The sequence below is a fragment of the Lepidochelys kempii genome, chromosome 18 (genome assembly GCF_965140265.1).
Source record: "Lepidochelys kempii isolate rLepKem1 chromosome 18, rLepKem1.hap2, whole genome shotgun sequence".
Classification (NCBI taxonomy): Eukaryota; Metazoa; Chordata; order Testudines; family Cheloniidae; genus Lepidochelys; species Lepidochelys kempii.
The window spans coordinates 3211255-3231505 of NC_133273.1; the positions used below are offsets into that span (position 1 = coordinate 3211255).

Sequence of the window (20251 nt, forward strand, 5' to 3'; positions counted from 1 at the left end):
GAGGAGTGCATCTGCGAGCTGGAGGACGGCAAGGGGTAGATTCTACTAGGGTAGAGACTCTACACGTCTATCTGCAGCATACGAGGCTCACAAAGGTGTCACATGGCCCATTGATCGCAATGGGAAGTTCTTAGGTGAGTGAGCACACATTCCCCCCCCTGCCCCCCATGGAGATGAATACGGACTGAAACAATAGCTGAGAGGTGTCAGATCCTGCCAGTGGGTATTCTCTTCCCCAACCCTCTCCCAAGCTCAGAGCTGTGTGCTTATGGCATGCTTTCTGCAGGTCCATTCTCTGCTCCCAACCTGCTCTAAGCAGTGTGTGCCTGTGGCATGCAGGTTCTTAGCCCCCACGCAGTTACTGGTCTGTCTTGTATCCAGTAGCATTTAAAAGAAATGGGTGGTAGTCTCATTCTCCTGGCCAACAGCTCACAGCTCCAGCCATGACACGTGCTGCTTTTAAAAGACGCTTCCCTTATGCATCAGGACCAGGTAAGTGCAACCACAATTTCTATTTAAAAAAATGTTTATTTGTCAAACCAAAGTAATAAATACCTTTAAGGAGGACAGTGTTTAAAAAAAAATGAAAAATATGCCATCTTAACAAGGATGAACCAGAGAATTCTGCACTGCTGTGGGAAAACTCCAGACAATGGGTCAGAGGCAGTTACAATGAAGGGCAGGTGGAAGAAGGTTCATGCCGTACAAGTGATCCTACCCCCTCTATAACTGCAAGTGTGCAGTTCTGCATGATCCCTTTATTAATTATTCCCCATGGTCAGCAGAAAGATGCCTGGGGACACTGAGCCCCGACCACCACTCATCCATGTTGTTTCCTGCTTTAAAATGGCCCTGGCAATCCTGGGATGGCAGACAGAGGGTCTCATTCTCCAGAGGGCTGCATCTGCTTGCAGAAGGCATCGAACTGCTGCTGTTCAAGCTCGGTCATCATTCTGTTCAGGGCGTAGATCTGTGCAGAGAAAAGGGAGGTGTGAGAACACCACACACTTGCCAAAGGGGGCTGTAGTTTTCGTGCTGGGAGACTGGGGTCCTACTCTGCTGTTGGGAATTGTCTCTCTAAAGTGTTAAAGAAACTGTATCCATGCCAACAGGCACCTCAACTTCTAACTACAAAGAGACCGTATCACTCTAAAAGTCACACTTGTCTCCAATAGTTTTACCTGCTACTACAAGTAATCCCCAAAGATTCCCACAGCTGAGAGGAGGAAAAATGATTTGCTGTTTTTTCAGTCTGCTTCCTGCACACTTATCAGTACTGCAGTCTAGTCAGTTTGTCGGGGTACACAGCCAGTCCTGCCTGTTCAGTCAGGAACTGTCCTGTTTGTGGGTCTCTGTATGGCAGAGGAGAAAGAAATACATGTTGAAATGTAAAGTGAGCCCCCATAGTCTGGGTGATTTGGGGCAGGGCTTGCCCCCAAAGCCACATTTAACTCATTCCTGAAGGTGGCAGCATCAGTGGAGCACACAGGAAAGAGGAGCGGATCCCAGAGCTGCTGTGGCCCCTGACATGTTTACCCTCCGCTGTAAGTGGGCTAGGGCTCCAAGGATGAGTGGGTTCTCTGCAGATGAATGCTGAAGGCACTTTCAGGCTGACTGTAACTTCCCCTCTGCTGCCCTCCTGTGTTGATTTTCAAGGGAGCACATCTCATCATCAAGCTGCCACTGGGGTTCTCCCAGATCACTTGATGTTAAAGCTACTGCATCCAATGACCCACCGCCCTCGCCAAAGCTCCTAATCCGATGTCTGCTGCCAAAGCAGCACTTTGCACATGAGAGAAGGAAGGGAAGTTGACTAGGTGTCAGAGTGTGGGGGAGTCAGGGTCCTGCACCCCCCTTCCTGCGATTCATCATGACTCTCAGTCAGCCAGTAAAACGGAAGGCTTATTGGACCACAAATAGTCCCAAACAGAGCTTGTAGGTACAACCAGGACCCCTCAGTCAAGTCCTTCTGGGGGGCAGGGAGCTTAGACCCCAGTCCTCTGGGGCTCCCTCCGTTTCCCCAGCCAGCTCCAAACTAAAACCCTCTCCAGCCATCTCTCACCGCCCTCCCCTGGTTCCTCCTCCAGCCTTTGTCCAGTTTCCTGGGCAGAAGGTGTCACCTGGCCCCAACCCCCGTCCTGGGCTCTCATGTTACATGCTCAGATATCTTCCCCCAAGGAAAGTCTCCTACCCCCAATGTAGACAGTCCCAGTGAAACTCCCCTGCAACATTACCAGGTCAATACTCCCCACTCCCTGCTGCGTCACTCTAGGGCTATGTGCCCTCTGCAACAAGCAGTCACTTTACACCCAGAGAGGGCTATGGAGGGAGTGGATGACAGGCATTTTAAATGAGAATGTTTAGTTGCTGCCTCTGGCGGGCCTGGCACCTTACCACCCCTTTGGGGCAGGGCGGAGATGAGGTGTCGGAGCCTTGCCACTCCCAAGTTCACGTGCTCGCCTCTCTGTGGGTGGCCTGATGCGGCCTAATGGCCTCCCTCCATGCAAACACCCCTTGGTCAGGGTAGTGTGCCCTAATGGCCGGAATCCATATAAATCACTCCCAGCGTCAGAGTGATGCGGCCCAGCGGCCAGAGTCCCTTTGACCACGCCTCGCAGGTGGAGTAGTTCGGCCTACCGGCCCGAGTCCTTGTAACTCGTCCCAAACATCAGGGCAGGGTGGCCCACTGGCCAGGGTCCATATAACTTGCTCCCAGCATTGAAGCAGTGCAGCCCAATGACTAGAGTCCATATAACCCCCCTCACGGATGGGATAGTGCAGCCTAGCGGCTGGAATCCAAGTGGCTCGCCTCAAGCATCAAGGCAGTGTGGCTCAATGGCCAGTCATGGAAATCTCCCCAGCACCAGGGCAGTGTGGCCCAACATCCATATAATAATCACCCGTCTCAGGCAGGGTAGCACGGCCTAGCAGCCGGAGTCCACATGGTTCTGTGCTGAGGCCCCCCGCCCCCTGGTTGGGGGGTGAAGGGGACTGTGTGTAAGTGTAAGAGGACCCAGGCCTGCCCACTCCACTGGGTCCCAACCCAGGGCCATGGCAGTGGCAAGTACCCCTTGCCACCAGCTCGGCAGGGATCACCTCGAGCTCTTTCTGCACGGTCTCCCACATCTTTTTGAGGGCGGGCGGTGGTTCTCCCTCACTTTGTGGCCGGGGATGGTGGCGATATGATAGCTGCTTAAGGTGGTCTTCCCTGGCTGGGCTGACAAGACAGTGGGGAAGGTGGATATCAACTGTCGTACCTGTTCCTGCTGTACTGGGCCAAGCTCCTGGCCTTTGGCTGCTACCCCTGGCTCTGCTGGTTTGCCGGCCAATCGCCCCAATTCAGGTTCTGGAGGGTACGGGGTGATCATCAGGCCTTCCCAATCTCTCCAGGACTTGAGGAGGTTCACATGGTAGACCAGAGAGTGTCTTTCCTTTGCCCCGACACCCGAACTTCGTAGTTGACGGGCCCACCTGGAAGAGGCCTTGCCACTTTGATTAGAGGCAGGTAACAAGAGGATGCGGTCCCCAGGCTCAAAACTCCTCATCTTCACCCCCCTATTATACGGAGCCTCTTGACGACATTGGGCCTGCACCAGGTTCTCTCATGCCAAAGCTCCCAACTCTCAGAGCCACTCCCGTAGGTGGAGGATATATTGAATGGATCCTCTGACCCAGGTCTCCTGTTCTTCCCATGTTTCTCTCAGGAGATCCAAGATTCCCCGGGGTTTCCTCCTGTAGAGGAGTTTGAAGGGGTAGAACCCTGTGGAAGCCTGTGGCACCTCTCGCATGGTGAAGAAACTGGGGGAAACTTATCCCAGTCCCTCATCTTCCACAAACTTTCGCAACATGGCTTTCAGGATGCCGTTCTCTGAGGGTGGTAGACGGCGGTCTCGTGAGCGTGGATATTTAACAGACGGCATATCTCCACCACCAACCTAGAAGTTACGTTAGTCCCTTGGTCCGCCAGAATCTCCTGGGGCAGACCAACACAGGCAAAGATCTGGAGGAGCTTGTTGGTGATGACCGGGGCTGTGGCGGTTCATAAAAGTACCACCTCTGGGTACCGCGTTGCATAGTCAACCACAACGAGGATGTACTTGTGGCCTGAGTTGCTCTTTTCCAAGGGCCCCACCAAGTCCATACCAATCTGCTCAAAGGGCATCCCAATCACCCGCAAGGGCACAAGGGGGGTTTTTGGTACCCCTTTCGGGCTGGCCTTCTGGCACTCAGGGCAAGAGGCACAGTAATCCCACACCTCTTGATGGATGCCTGGCCAGAGGAACCTCTGGGCCACCCGTTACAGGGTTTTCTCCCTCCCTAGATGCCTGGCCCAAGGTACTGAGTGAGCCAAGTGGAGTAGAGTTCCCCTGGAACTGCCACAGGACCAACAGTTGGTGCAGGTCTTATTTCATTTGGGGCTCCTGGACCACCCAATAGAGTAAGTCGTTATGGATCTCAAAACGGGGGCCTTGCTGTTGGTGTCGGAAGAGGTGTTCCTCTTCTAGGAAGTCAGCATCTACATCCAGCTATCCCTGGCCCTCCCTTTTTGGTGCCTCAGCAGGGGCTCAGCCTCCTTTGGTTATCTCTGGATTCTCTGAGGGCCCCTCCATGGGGGTTGTCCAGCGCTGGTTGGCCTAGTAATCCATGCCTCCCGGCCCACACACCCCTTTTCCTCGCAGGCTGAGTACCCCACTCCTGCAGGAGCTCAGCAAAGCCCAGCCAATTGCATCCCCAAATCACTGGGTAAGTGAACTTCGGGGCCACCCCCAACTAGGCATCGCCCGCCTTGCTGAGCGGCATCAAGCTGCACCCAGACAGTGGGGTAGGGTTTCACGTCCCCATGAATACACTGCAGGTGTTTGGGGCCTCTGGTGAGTTCTACCAGCCCAGCCCAGATGACCGTCTGGCTACATCCCAAGTCCACCAAGGCCACAGTAGATATCCCATCCACTTTCACCGGTACAACAATCTTAGCCGGCTCCCACTTCTGGGTGTGTTGACCGGCGGCCCAAACCTGCCCATAGTTACAACCCATTTATGGGCACTCGCTCCGGAAATGCCCTATCTGTCCACACTCGTAACACCGGTCTCGCTTTCCTTCTCCGGGTGGGGTGTTTTGGGGGGTGCTCTTCCTTCCCAACGAGTCATCTTGGCCCCGCGTGAGGTTTGCACCGTTGGGTCCCTTGCACTAAGGGTTGGTGGGGTCCCCGATGACAGGGGCATATAAACAGGGGCTCCTCCCCTCTACCTTGTACGGCCCCTGTGCCAGGGTTGGGTTCCGTTCACCCGAGTTCCCCAATTTGGAGACTGTCTTCTCCCCTCCCTCTGCTGCCATGTAATCCTCCATTGAGAGGTCGCTTCAGCAAGGCTCCTTGGGCGGTGCTGCTGCACCCACTCATTCCCCCTGGTAAGTATGGTCTGGAAGAACTACTCTAGGGCCACACAGTCTCGGATACTTGAACACTCGTCCGGTGTTCTGGTTCTAGCAACCTCCAATAGAGATTGGATGTGGATTCGCTGGTGGTAAGTCTTGGGGTTGACCCCCGTTTTGGGCCAAGATGGCTGCCTTGACCTTAGAGTACTCCAGTGCCTCCTGTGGATCGAGGTTGCAATATGCGGATTGAGCCGGGCCAGTTAAATAAGGGGCTAAGATAGAGTCCCAGTGTGCGGTGGGCCATTGGACGGCAGTTGCAACCCGCTCAAAAGTCATGAGAAAGGCCTCGGGGTGGTCCCTGGGCCCCATCTTTGTTAGGTGCACTGGTGGTCCTCCAAGGCCATCCCCTGCCCCGCCTGGGGGAGGACTTGGTGCATGTCTTAGCAAAGTTGCCATCTGCTGGAATAGTCGCTCCTGGTTTGCTTGTTGGGCAGCCAGCTCCCGAATCAGCTGCTGTTCTTACTGCTGAGCCACCTGCAGTTGCTGTTCTGCTACTTGCTCAGGGGTGGGCAAGCTTTTTGGCCCAAGGGCCACATCAGGGTTGCCCAACGGTATGGATGGCTGGGTAGGGAAGGCGGTGTCTCCCCAAACAGCCTGGCCCCAGCCCCCATCCACCCCACTCAGAACTCCCAACCCATCCACACCCCCCCCGCTCCTTGACCCCTAACTGCCCCCCAGGGCCCCACCCGTCTGCCACAACCCCCACCCCAAACTGCCCCCTGGAAGCCCACCCCCATCCAACTCCCCCTGCTCCCCATCCCCTGACTGCCCCCCACCCCAGAACCTCCACCCCCTGTCCGCCCCATATCCAACCCCGCCACTCCCCACCCCCTCACCATGCCGGACACAGCCACGTCGCCGCGCTGCCCGACAGGAGCGGAGCACTGCCTGCGCAGCGGTGCGGCTGCAGGGAAGGGGGGACAGAGGGGCTGGGGGCTGGCCTCCCCGGCTGGGAGCTCAGGAGCCGGGCCGGATGGTGCTGCGGGCCCGATGTGGGCCGTGGTTTGCCCACCTCTGTGCTAGCTGCCAGAGCGACTGTGCTTGCTGCTGCTCTTGTGCCACCTGCTGCTGTTGGCTGTCCAGCAGCCATTTCAGAAGCTTCTCTGACTCCATCTTGGGTGTCTTGGTCCTTCTTTCAGGCCCTGATCAATGCCCACATTCTCCAGCAGTTGTGGCGGGCCTGGCACCTTGCCACCCCTTTGGGGCGGGGGGAGCTTGGCTGGAGTCCATATAAATCGCTCCCAGTGTCAGAGCGGTGCGGCACAGTGGCCAGAGTCCATATAACCCACCCCCCCTTGCAGGCAGGGTAGTGCAGCCTAGCAGCCGGAGTCCATGTGGCTCGCCTCAAGTGTCAGGGCTGTGTGGTCCAAAGGCAAACGTCCATATAGTCACCCCCCTCAGGCAGGGTAGAGCGGCCTAGTAGCCAGAGTTCAGACAATCACCCCTCACTGGCAGGGTAGCGCAGCCTAGCAGCCGGAGTCCAGTGCTGGGCCACCCCTCCCACCCGACCCTGAGTGGGGGCAGGTGTAGGGGGACCTGGGCCCGCCCTCTCCACCGGGTCTCAACCCAGGGCCCTGGCAGTGGCAAGTCCCCCTTGCCACCGGCACAGCGGGGATCCGCCTGAAACACCCCGAGCCTCTGTGCAGCTCTAATGTTGTTTTCCTCTCAAGATCCCCTGGTCACTTCCTACCCTAACCATCATGTGGAGGGGTCCTCAGGTCTGTCCCCTGCCGCGATAGGCTCCATCTGGGCATGTCCCGGCTTGGCTGGCTTCCAGATCCTGGGGTGCAGGCTGTCCCTCCTCAGGAGCTGGCAGCATGCCTTCTTCCCCTCCAGCGGTCCACCCAGATTGATCAGCTCTTCAGGCTTTTATACCTGTTCTCCAGTTGGAGCATACCCAGCAGAGCCTCAGAGGCGTGGCTTCCTCGGCTAGGAAGGAAGGATTAACCCCTGCGGTACCAGTGTGGGGCCGCTCCACCCCGTCACACTGCCATTGATCACGGAAACATTTTGAGACCAAAAGATCAGGAAAGAACAAGTACTAAGATGGGAGAAAGAGTAAGCAGTGCTCCCGAGGGGCACGTCTACACTACAGCGGCACACCCATGGTGCTTCAGCTCTGCCATTGTAGCACCATGGCGTAGCCACTTCCCACCGCAACAAACGTGGCTTTTCTGTCACTGTGGTAAAAGCACCTCCCTGAGAGGCAGCGGCTAGGTCTCCTGAAGAGTTTCCCCATTGAGTCTACAGTGGGGGTTAGGGCGACCTAACGACATCAAACTGGAGAGGAAAGTTTCCCACAGCCCTGAGCAATGCGGCTAGGTGGATGGAACTTTTTGGTGTAGACCAGGGTTACGAGTCCCACAGCCCATTTTCCCTCCAAGGGAATAAACGCGAGTCCATTTGCCTACAGCGTAAGAGAAAAAGTTCCCCCGCGCCCCCCCCCCGCGCCCAGCCAGGGCCCCCGTCTCTCGCCCCCAGCCAGGGCCCCCGTCTCTCGCCCCCCCCCCCGCGCCCAGCCAGGGCCCCCGTCTCTCGCCCCCAGCCAGGGCCCCCGTCTCTCGCCCCCAGCCAGGGCCCCCGTCTCTCGCCCCCCCCCCCCGCCCCCAGCCAGGGCCCCCGTCTCTCGCCCCCAGCCAGGGCCCCCGTCTCTCGCCCCCAGCCAGGGCCCCCGTCTCTCGCCCCCAGCCAGGGCCCCCGTCTCTCGCCCCCAGCCAGGGCCCCCGTCTCTCGCCCCCAGCCAGGGCCCCCGTCTCTCGCCCCCCCCCGCGCCCAGCCAGGGCCCCCGTCTCCCGCGCCCAGCCAGGGCCCCCGTCTCTCGGCCCCCCCCGCGCCCAGCCAGGGCCCCCGTCTCTCGCCCCCCCTCTCGCCCCCAGCCAGGGCCCCCGTCTCTCGCCCCCCCCGCGCCCAGCCAGGGCCCCCCCGCCCTCACCTCTGCTCTCTGCCTCTGCTTCAGCTCCTGCTGCGCGGATTTCTGCTTGGCCTTCTCCAGGCGGCTGCCGGGCTCCTTGGGTTTGGGCTTCTCCTTCCGCCCGCCGCCGGGCTCCATGGCGCCTCACCGGCCGCCGCGCTCGGCCCGGGCAGGGACCGGGCCGGCAAGCGAGACCGCAGCGTCAGGCCCGCGCCGCCCCGCGGCCTCCAGCCCTGGCGCCCCGGCCTCGCCCAAGCCCCCACCCCAGCGCTGCCACCCTCCTCCCCGGGGCCCGGCCCCCGCCTCCCGCGTTCCGGGTGGCCGGGCGGGTACGCGCCTGCCGCGCCGCTTCTCGCCAGTGTAAAATGGCGGGGGAGGGGCTGGTCCCATCGAGGGCTCGGCGCTCGATTGCTCCTACCCGACCTCGGTAAGGGGACTAGGGAAGCGCGCGCTGAAATATGAGCGAGTGCGCAGGCGCGAGAATACGCATGCGTAAACGTTGCGTGAAATCCGGCTAATGCGCAGGGACAGCACCGGGGGATCGAGCGTGGCAAACGGAGAGAGCAGGCCCCGCGCATGCGCACGCGCACGCAGTGAGGCCGCGAGCTGGGCAGGGCGCCAACAGCCCCCGGCATCTCGTGGGGAACCGCCTAGCGCAGCGCCCCCTGGCGGGGGAGGGTCCCCTGGCAGCTGGGCCCGGCCAGGCTCTGCGCGGGGCCGGGGGCCGGGGGGCCTGTTGGGTGGCGGGGGCCCGCTGGGGCACAGGTCAGGGCACCGGAAGACTTGCAAGGGGGGGAGGCCAAACCACCAGAAGGGGCATTTGGGGCCGCGCCGGGGCCCTGCACCCCAGGTCACCGCGCCAGTCGCTCCGCTTGGCCCAGCAGTGACCACCCGGACCCAGGCGGGCCAAGGGGGCCAGCCCTGGCTCCCTCCACCCACTGGGCCCCGGCTGAGCTCGGTTTCGCAGAGCGAGGGTCAGTGCCCCTTTGGCTGCCCCATCTAACATCTGAGAGTCTCTGGATTCAGTTTAGAACCGTGAGCAACAAGGGTGATGTCGTGGCGGGCGTCTGCTATAGACCACCGGACCGGGGGATGAGGTGGACGAGGCTTTCTTCCGGCAGCTCGCAGAAGCTACTAGATCGCACGCCCTGGTTCTCATGGGGGACTTTAATTTTCCTGATATCTGCTGGGAGAGCAATACAGCGGTGCACAGACAATCCAGGAAGTTTTTGGAAAGCGTAGGGGACAATTTCCTGGTGCAAGTGCTGGAAGAACCAACTAGGGGCAGAGCTCTTCTTGACCTGCTGCTCACAAACTGGGAAGAATTAGTAGGGGAAGCAAAAGTGGATGGGAATCTGGGAGGCAGTGACCATGAGTTGGTTGAGTTCAGGATCCTGATACAGGGAAGAAAGGTAAGCAGCAGGATACGGACCCTGGACTTCAGGAAAGCAGACTTCGACTCCCTCAGGGAACGGATGGCCAGGATCCCCTGGGGGACTAACATGAAGGGGAAAGGAGTCCAGGAGAGCTGGCTGTATTTCAAGGAATCCCTGTTGAGGTTACAGGGACAAACCATCCCGATGTGTCGAAAGAATAGTAAATATAGCAGGCAACCAGCTTGGCTTAATGGTGAAATCCTAGCAGATCTTAAACATAAAAAAGAAGCCTACAAGAAGTGGAAGGTTGGACATATGACCAGGGAAGAGTATAAAAATATTGCTCGGGCATGTAGGAATGAAATCAGGAGGGCCAAATCGCACCTGGAGCTGCAGCTAGCGAGAGATGTCAAGAGTAACAAAAAGGGTTTCTTCAGGTATGTTGGCAACAAGAAGAAAGCCAAGGAAAGTGTGGGCCCCTTACTGAATGAGGGAGGCAACCTAGTGACAGAGGATGTGGAAAAAGCTAATGTACTCAATGCTTTTTTGCCTCTGTCTTCACGAACAAGGTCAGCTCCCAGACTGCTGCGCTGGGCATCACAACATGGGGAAGAGATGGCCAGCCCTCTGTGGAGAAAGAGGTGGTTAGGGACTATTTAGAAAAGCTGGACGTGCACAAGTCCATGGGGCCAGACGAGTTGCATCCGAGAGTGCTAAAGGAGTTGGCAGCTGTGATTGCAGAGCCATTGGCCATTATCTTTGAAAACTTGTGGCGAACGGGGGAAGTCCCGGATGACTGGAAAAAGGCTAATGTAGTGCCAATCTTTAAAAAAGGGAAGAAGGAGGATCCTGGGAACTACAGGCCAGTCAGCCTCACCTCAGTCCCTGGAAAAATCATGGAGCAGGTCCTCAAAGAATCAATCCTGAAGCACTTACATGAGAGGAAAGTGATCAGGAACAGTCAGCATGGTTTCACCAAGGGAAGGTCATGCCTGACTAATCTTATCGCCTTCTATGATGAGATTACTGGTTCTGTGGATGAGGGGAAAGCAGTGGATGTATTGTTTCTTGATTTTAGCAAAGCTTTTGACATGGTCTCCCACAGTATTCTTGTCAGCAAGTTAAAGAAGTATGGGCTGGATGAATACACTATAAGGTGGGTAGAAAGTTGGCTAGATTGTCGGGCTCAACGAGTAGTGATCAATGGCTCCATGTCTAGTTGGCAGCCAGTGTCAAGTGGAGTGCCTCAGGGGTCGGTCTCAAGTTGCAGTGGGGGAGGTTTAGGTTGGATATTAGGAAAAACTTTTTCACTAGGAGGGTGGTGAAACACTGTAATGCGTTACCTAGGGAGGTGGTAGAATCTCCTTCCTTAGAAGTTTTTAAGGTCAGGCTTGACAAAGCCCTGGCTGGGATGATTTAACTGGGGATTGGTCCTGCTTTGAGCAGGGGGTTGGACTAGATGACCTCCTGAGGTCCCTTCCAACCCTGATATTCTATGATTCTATGATTCCATGATAGTCTGGTGCAGATACAGTCACAATGCCATGGCTAGAATGCAGGAAAACTAGCAAGCAGGTATGTTTACACTACGCCACCTCCCCACTGTCTCCAGGATCGCTCAGCAAGTCCTCCAGAGGAGCCTAGCTGCATCTAACTTTAGTCTGTTCTGTGCAAAAGGTTCTTGATCAAACCACTGCGCTCGTTCTATTGCCGTCAAGACACTTTAGGTCACAATTATTTGAAATCTTCACTCAGTCCATATCCAGTGACTCAGTGCACTAGAATGGCTTTTGAGCAAGGCAAGCACTAAGCTCAGTTGAACTTTGCCAGTAAACTACTCACCAAAGGCAACAGGCTTGAACTAGTGAATATGGCTGATAAAATATGGCTCCATCACCACAAATCCTTTATTCAGTGCTACCTCGGGCTGGCTTATCTCTCATAGCACTGCACTTCATTAGTGACAAAACCCTCAAAGCGATTACTTTCCAGTGCACCTTTATTTAATCAAAAACACTTGGTATGTTTAGTCTGGAGAAAAGAAGACTGGGGGAGGGGGGAAGCAACTGATGACAGCCTTCAAATATGGTAAGGGCTGTTTATAAAGATGACAGTGATCTGTTGTTCTCCATGTCCACTGAAGATAGGAGAAGAAGTAATGGGCTTAATCTGCAACAAGGGAGATTTAGGTCAGATATTAGGGAAAACTTTTACTTTAAGGACAAGTAAGCTCTGGAACAGGCTTCCAAGGGAGGCTGTGGAATCCCCATCATTGGAGCTTTTTAAGAACATGTTGGACAAACACATGTCAGGGATTGTCTAGGTTTACTTGGTTCTGCCTCAGTGCAGAGGGGTGGATTTGACCACTGGAGGTCCCTTCCAGCCCCACATTTGTAAGATTCTAAGGTCCTGTCCATGACTCCTTTCACATAAGAGGTCCATCTGCTTTAGCAAAAGGCAACCTCCTCATGACAGACAGTAAATTAACCTAATGCAAACTAGAGACTCTAAGGCAGTAACAAGAGAATATCTGCCATTGCCAGAACATGTAGCAGGTTTCTAAAGGATCATGTGATTTTTACCAGGGTAGATTTCTGGGCAGACAGTGCTAAACTTTCCTTGGGGACAGACTTTGAATTAGTTTGAAAATTCAATCACTGTTAAACATGTGTGCCTTCATTCTAATTTGAATTTGTCCGGCTTTAACTTCCAACCATGGATTCTTGTTCTGCTTGTGCTTGCTAGATCAAAGTGCCCTTTACTACCAATACCTGGTATTTCTCCCCAAGAAGGTACTTATGTCCTGTAATCAAAACACACATTGACCTTTCTGAGAAGCTGAACAGATTGAGCTCCTTAAGTCTCTCACTGTAAGGAATTTTCTCCATCCCTGGAATCATCTGTTTGGCCCTTCTCTGCGCCCTCTCCAATTTTATCAATATCCTTTTTAAATTGTGTACTCCAGAACTGGGCACAGTATTCCACCATCAGTCTCACCAATGCCATACATAGAGGTAAAATCACCTCCCTACTCTTACTCCCTACCAAGGATCCTATTAGCCTGTTTTGCCACAATGTTGCACTGGGAGCTTATGTTTGGTTGTTTATCCACTCTGCCCCCTAAATCCTTTCAGAGTCCCTGCTTTCCAGGATCTATGCCATCATGTGCCAGCAATGCCCCTCTGCCATGTACATCGGCCAAACCGGACAGTCTCTACACAAAAGAATAAATGGACACAAATCTGACATCAGGTATCATAACATTCAAAAACCGGTAGGAGAACACTTCAACCTCTCTAGCCACTCAGTAAAAGACTTAAGGGTGGCAATTTTGCAACAGAAAAGCTTCAAAAACAGACTCCAATGAGAAACTGCTGAGCTTGAATTAATATGCAAACTAGATACCATTAACTTGGGTTTGAATAGAGACTGGGAGTGGCTGGGTCATTACACATATTGAATGTATTTCCCCATGTTAAGTATCCTCACACCTTCTTGTCAACTGTCTAAATGGGCCATCTTGATTATCACTACAAAAGTTTTTTTCTCCTGCCGATAATAGCTCATCTTAATTAATTAGCCTCTTACAGTTTGCATGGCAACTTCCACCTTCCCTGTATGTATATATCTATATCTTCTTACTATATGTTCCATTCTATGCATCCGATGAAGTGAGCTGTAGCTCACAAAAGCTTATGCTCTAATAAATTTGTTAGTCTCTAAGGTGCCACAAGTACTCCCATCCCTCATTCTGTTGGTCTGACCTGCATCCCTTGGTCCTGATGTATAACTGCATTTGGCTGTATTAAAACATATTTTGTATGAATGGGCCCAGCCTACCAAGTGATCCAGATCACTTTGTGTGGCTGCCCAGTTATTATTATTTACCCCTCCATTGATCTTTGCTGATAAAAAGTTTGTCATTCGCACATTTTATATTTACTTCCAGATCATTGATGAAAATACTGAACAGCATCAGAAACAGAACTGATCCCTGCAGAACCCCACTAGAAAAACCCCCTATTTGATAACTATTTCCCATGGACGACTGCCTTTGGGATCTATCAGTTAGCCTGTTCTTAGTCTAACATGTCCTTCACTGATATTGTCTAGTGCTAATTTGTGGAAGGTCTGAATTCAGAATCAGAATTGCGAGCATTGCCACAGAGTTACACTTGTCCAGTCAGGGAGTGGAATCCTAGTACATGACATCTATGTGTCCAGTCAAGACTGCTCAGTTTTGAATACTTGCAACATGTGGTTTGGAAGCACTGTACAGGTCGAGAATTAGCGTTTGGGGAGTCGTTTTGAACCAATGATCAGTTGTCAACGTCGCTCTGTCTGCAGCCAGTTTAAAGCCAGAAATAGAGGCTTGAGACCCTGTCTGCTTCAGCTCTGCCTGGGCTGTGGTGTCCCTCTTTCCATTGCTTGTGAGGCCATGTGGTGAGCTACACAGGCTCCAGGAAAAGATGTACAAGGCAGCAGCAGAGAAGTAAGCCCACAGATCTGAAATGGAAGTGGGATGGGAGTAGCTGAGAGCCTTGTTAGTAGAGCTGTGATAACTGGGCCTACAGATTTACTCTAATTGTGAGCTCAACTGTAAAAAGTATGTGCAAGTTCCTAAAATGTCATGATAACCGATAACAACAAATGTTGATGGGAGAAGACATGAAAGGGAGACAGACGGAATTAGTCCAAACAAAAAGGCCGACTAGTATATCTCAAGGACTGTGTTAAGACCATGCCTGGTAAACAAGAAAATGTTATCTGGAAATTAATGAACCAAAATTGATGAGTCGGATTTTAGGCCGAACTGGTGGACAAAATAATGAGGGGATGGGCTATTCCACCCACCACTCCCTTTTTGGGTCCTAAAAGAAAGAGATTTGGTGGGGAGAGGGAAATACGGAAGAACAGACAGTCTGCTGAAGCAAGCTTTGCCATTACGGCTGGCACCCCACCACCTCCATGGACCCTGGTCCTTCTTTGCTCCAATCAAGAGGGATTGTCCTGCCCAGACAGGGCCAGAGAGAGGCACCCAGATACCTCCACCTCTACCAGCTGAATCCCAGCCACCACCTGAGATGAAATGGGATCGGACTTTAGCAGCAAACCAGCCCTGCCCACCTCAGCTAACTTCTTCTCTTCTCCCCAAAGACAGTTATCCCCAGCTTTGCTACCATCTCGGAGACTGTCAGACAAGGCGGTTTTCCTTCTAAAATTCTCCAGATAAAGGGAAAGAGAACAATGGATGTTGTTAAAATGAAAGCCTTATTTAATACTTTATATTTCAGATGCTTTAACTGTTTTTCCTTCATCTCTGTATCTTTACTAAAAGGTTAACAGATGTTTAATTTTGTTTGCCATGGTACCAAGCAGGCTGAGGTCTCTTTCTACCAAACCCTGAACCCTGTTTAACACTGTCTAATGTCGGACAGTCACCTAATTATGTTAACATCTTTGGGCCCCTGTATTCCATCTAAATGAATACAGCAGTGGCTTTGTGACTGGTAGGTCATATGTGTGGGGGGAGCTCATGCCTTAGCAGGGCTCTGAGGCCGCCGAGAAGACCTCGGGCAGTCATTATACTCCGTTACGGATGGGATAAACTCCTTCTAATGATGTAAAAAGTAACATGAGTCTTGGCCTTAACCCACATGTGATGGTTTGGATCAGATGCAGGAGAACCAGACAAATACAATTTTCAGGGTGATTCTACCTGATTACAGCCGAGGAATCTCATGAGAAGGGACTGATCAAAATCTCACCTCCCGGTCAAAGGAATCAAACTTGTGAACCTTTTGAGGCTCCCCCAGCCCCAGGTGTGTTGTTAGAACACTGAGCACAGGGCGTGGGGGAGAGAATAACTTTGCTGTTTGAAACTTCAGGACACCTGCAGGAACCCTGTCTGTCTGGGGCCTCCTTAGCAAAGCAGGAGGCTCGTAAGCATGGGCGGCGGGTGAACCTCCCCTTTGGGGAGGTTAGCTCCCGCCCCTTCCACTGGAGGCCCTGCCCACTGCAGCTCCAAGGGACACCCCCCCAGCCATGGCTGGAGGAACCCCTGTCAGTTTCAGGGGAGAGGGGGAGTGAGGGTGGGGCTTCAGGATGGAGCATGGGTGAGGCCACGGTCTGGGTTAGGGGAGGCTTAGCCGCCCCTGGCCTACGATACCCACCGCCCATGCTCGCGAGGTATAAAACTCACTCTCAGAAGAGCTACACTTAGGCAGAGACTGAGCTCATGGTCTAATGATTAATTTTCCAAGAGAAAACACTTGTTGAAAGCTTTGCCACATTAAATCCGGTAGAAACAGCTCCTGCAAACAAACATTCTCTCCTCACACCTAGAAGCTTCGTTCCCCTTCTAGTCTTCAGGCTTAACCCAGCTGAGAATGAAGCTGCGTTCGTGCCATATACATCAGTAATCGCAGAGCTGGGGCCTTCTGGCTATTGTCAAACTGCTTGCAGAAGAGCAAGCAGCAGCTGTAGGTTTCTACTGTGAAAGGGAGAGGGAATACCAAGCACAGCAAAGGGCGGAGGCAGCTAGAAGTGGAGGTCGGGAGAGTAACATTATCTCAGACCTATCTCAGCTTCCCATGCAGGAAGCTCCATCGCACCAAACTGTGCTCTTCGAGCACGCTTAGGTGGCAGGTCATTGTTAGAGGGTTCTGTGACGGGGCTTACCCCCATCACCTGCAAGGCAAGGGAAAGAACCCCAATTTCTCATGCTCTGCACCTGGGCAGGGGTGGTTAACCAGTTGTCTCCTGGCCAGAGGAGGTGGAGCTGGGCCTTGTAAGTGGACCAAGGGAGCTCAGAGGAGACTGGTCTCTGCTGGAGAGAAGCCCCAGGATTGGGTTTAACAGACAGGAAACAATGGGGAAGAACTCTACGGGTGCAGGTCTGGCCCTTGCAGGGAGCCCTGAGGCAGGGCCAACAAGGGATCTGCAGTGGAGTCTGAACAGGGTGGAAGGGTTCTGAGTTTGAAGATTTGTTTGGACTTTCATTTGGACTTGTTCCCCTTACGCTGGAGCGGTTTTGACTTTCATATGATTGGGCCGGTGGGCCAAACCAGAGTACCCAGAGGAGGAGCCAGGAGAAGATGAAGGCTTGGAAAGGCCATTGCAGGGCTGAGGGGAAGCTCAGTAGGGTGCACCACAGACAAGAGCCCCAGGAGACCAGAGAGGAGGCGAGGATGCACCACTGCGGATTCAAATCACTGCCAGGAAGAGGGAAGAGTGCTGCTAGGAGCTGGAAGGGGCTTGTGAGATCTCCCTAGATGCTGGCTGGGGTGCGCGCTCCCCAGAGAGCCTGGTTTCTAACACGCTCCTCACAGCACACAGGACCAGAGCTCGGCAGCCCATCAGGAATCCTCCTGTAAGGCCTTAATCTAGCCCAAACATCTAGGCTTTAGTGCCCAGGTTTCCCCTAAAAGCCAGCATGCGTTTCCTAGGCTGCCCCTCTGCTATGCCCCAGTCAGCTCTGGAGAACAACTTGCTTTTGGGTGTGCTCTAGCCGGCCTTAGTAACTCACACATCGCCCTTGGCTGTGACTGGATGCTTCAGGATCCTTTCTGGTGGCAGCCACTTGATGGACACCTCAGCTGCTTTCCTAGATGGCAGCATGCCCCTGCAGTAGACTTCTCCCGCCAGCCCCAGGCCGCAGAGCCGAACTGTCATATCCTGGTGGATCAGGACATTTCGAGCTGCTGCGTCGCCATGGATCAGCTTCTGGCTCGCTGTCAGATATTCCTGAAATGAGAAGAGCCACATTCACATTTGCAAAGGAGACTTTGGGACTGCGTGAGTAGCAAGTGGTCTGCCACCCCTGGTCTCAGCAGCCACAGAGTTAACTACTGCAACTGTGCTCTCCCAAATGAGGATCCTGTCTGTAATCTAGAATGGCTGAGAGGTTAAGGTGTTGGCCTAGCCATGGGCATGTCTGTGTAAATTCCAGTCCCCTTTCTGGGAGCATTACTTAGCTGAATCCTACATTTGTCTTGTAGGGAAGGGGCAATAACGCTCCAAAAGATTCCTTTTGTTCCCAGTATGATCTATGTGCTCTCCCAGCTGGGAAGTGAGCTCAGGAACTTCCTGTAGGATCAGCTAAATAAAGCAACAGCTGTGGCAAGGTTTTGCCCATTGATTGTCCTCCAGGACTGAGATCATCGCAGGAACAAGCCGTGCTTTATTCTCTAAAGATTAATAAATTGACCTTGAAATAAACAAACCAGTGTATTTGACCCACTCTCCTCCACCAAATACACAACACTTACCAGTCCGCGTGCAATTTGGATTGCCATGGTGAACACGCTCTTCTCTGTCAGCTCATAAACACGTCCCTTATCGGGTAAGTCCCCCTACCAAGTCAAAAGAGGAAGAGACAGCTCACTCAGGCAGCCTCCGCCTCCACACAAACACTGCCATGTTCCACGACATCTTCTGCTTGGGATCGCAATAATTACATCCTAATCCAATTCAAACTGCGGACAAGATGGGGAAGACTAAAGATCAGGACCCTCTCAGTTTTAGACTCCCCCCTCTCCCCGCCAAATTTGAGTGTCAGAATTCCAGGTGGGTAGCCCACCAGCCTGGGAAGCATCACACCAGAGTTTGACTCAGGCTGTCACCTCAAGGCACAATTTATTGGTTAACCAGAAAACAGGCAAAATACCTAAATACAATAATCCTCTGATTATAGTTCCTTGTTGGGTATTAATAGTGATTTCTTTGCTCTGCTCAAAACTCTCTTCTATATGCTGCAGTACAAAATAGAGCCATTTGGGTTCGAAGGCAGTTGGGACCTCGAGTAAGTCGTCTAGATCAGGGGCGGGCAAACTTTTTGGACGGAGGGCCACATTGGGTTTCGGAAATTGTATGGAGGGCCGGTTGGGGAGGGGGGCGTGGCCCACCCTCTTCTCGCCCCCTGACAGCCCACCCCCGAGACTCCTGCCCCATCCAACCCCCCTGTTCCCTGACGGCCCCCCCGGGACCCCTGCCCCATCCAATAACCCCTTCTCTCTGTCCCCTGACTGCCCCCCCGCCGCCCCATCCAATCCCCCCTTTCCTGCTTGACTCCCCCACTGGGACCCCTGCCCCTTCCAACCCCCCCCTTCTTGACTGCCCCCCCGGAACCCCTGCCCCCATTCAATCTCCCTGTTCTCCGCCCTCTGACCACCTTGACCCCATCCACCCCCCCACCCCGAACTCCCCTGCCCTCTAGCCAGCCCGCCCTTCTCCTGCCCCCTTACCGTGCAGCACAGAGCCCAGGGTCAGGTCGGGCTCTGCAGCTGCTCTGCCCCAGGAGCTCGCAGCCCCCTGCACAGTGAGCTGAGGCTGCGGGGGAGGGAGACAGCAGGGGAGGGGCCGGGGGACAGCCTCCCAGGCCAGGGGCTCAGGGGCCGGGCAGGAGGGTCCTGCGGGCCAGATGTGGCCCATGGGCCGTAGTTTGCCCACCTTTGGTCTAGTTCCTACTCTCTGCTTTGTGGTAGGACTAGGAGAGATTTGATTATTCCTAAAGAGTTCCCGATATCTATGGTATCTTAGGTCTCGCTAGGGCACCAGTCACCACATAGTATTTAGGAATAATCACATCTAGTCTTGAGTATGTTTAACATGAATTCCCATCTTCTGTAAAGCGCATTTATAGGTGTAACTATGGTAAAAATCGTATCTTATGCTCTGTAGAATTTTAGTGATATCTGTTCACTTTACTGACACAATTAAGTTGTTATTCATTTTCACACTGCAGTTATTTGAAAGAGACCTGGATTCTATTTGATCTCATGTATGAACAGAACTGTCAGCTAAACCCTGACAGCGGAAGCTTTCTTACTGGTGATCGTGCAGAGGCAGAAAGCACAAGGCATTCAGAAACTATGGTGATGAGGTGGAATAAGAATCCACAAAGCAAAAATGGGATTTGAAATCCCAGTTGGAATTTGTGGTGCTCGCAGCTAGCATGAGTCCTGACTTACGCTGTAAAGTGAGCAAGTTCCACTCAGAAGCAGAGAGAATAAATGAGCCCTCACATTGTCAGATTTACAGGCTGATCTCAGAGTACAGCTGCAGAGTCGCCAACTCCAAGTGTTCAAAAATCATGAGATTAAAGAATTGTTTTCTCCTTCCCCTTCTGGTGTCAGAGCCTGTAGGTCACACGAGTTGCATTTTCCCACTTTTCTCTACACCAAGCGGGCTAAAGATGCACTTTAAAAAAAACGAAAGTGAGCTCATGGAATAACATGACTCCAGGTCAGGAGAGATTCCCACAGATCAGATTGGCAGGGGACTTGGGGGTTTTCACCTTCCTCTGCAGCATGGAGCATGGGTCGCCTGCTGGAATCATCAGGGCAAATCTCACATATCAATCCCGGGGCCTCAAGCATTGGTGGCACCTCAGACTACCGTCCTCTGCCTCACAAGTTTGGTCTCCAGGACTGAAATTCTTTAGTCTAACTAAAGTCTTTGGGCTCAACACAGGGGTAACTGGGTGAAATGCAATGGCCTGGGCTATCCATGAGGTCAGACTAGGTGATC

General features: G+C 53.5%; 1 protein-coding gene across 1 annotated transcript; it reads right to left on the reverse strand.

The window, feature by feature from the left end:
• Positions 1-508: 508 nt before the first annotated feature.
• On the reverse strand, positions 509-8766 carry SVBP (small vasohibin binding protein). The gene is made up of 2 exons (XM_073316405.1): positions 8367-8766; positions 509-970 (listed from the first exon to the last, which is right to left on the reverse strand). The coding sequence occupies exons 1-2, from the start codon at positions 8481-8483 to the stop codon at positions 884-886; spliced, it is 204 nt and encodes a 67-aa protein (XP_073172506.1). The 5' UTR covers positions 8484-8766; the 3' UTR covers positions 509-883.
• Positions 8767-20251: the final 11485 nt, after the last annotated feature.

Excerpts from the sequence above, each read along its gene's own strand:
- SVBP (XM_073316405.1), bottom strand. The coding sequence starts at position 8,483 with ATGGAGCCCGGCGGCGGGCGGAAGGAGAAGCCCAAACCCAAGGAGCCC. Across the intron at positions 971-8,366 it reads AGCAGAGGCAGAGAGCAGAG|ATCTACGCCCTGAACAGAAT; the intron begins GTGAGGGCGGGG and ends TTCTCTGCACAG.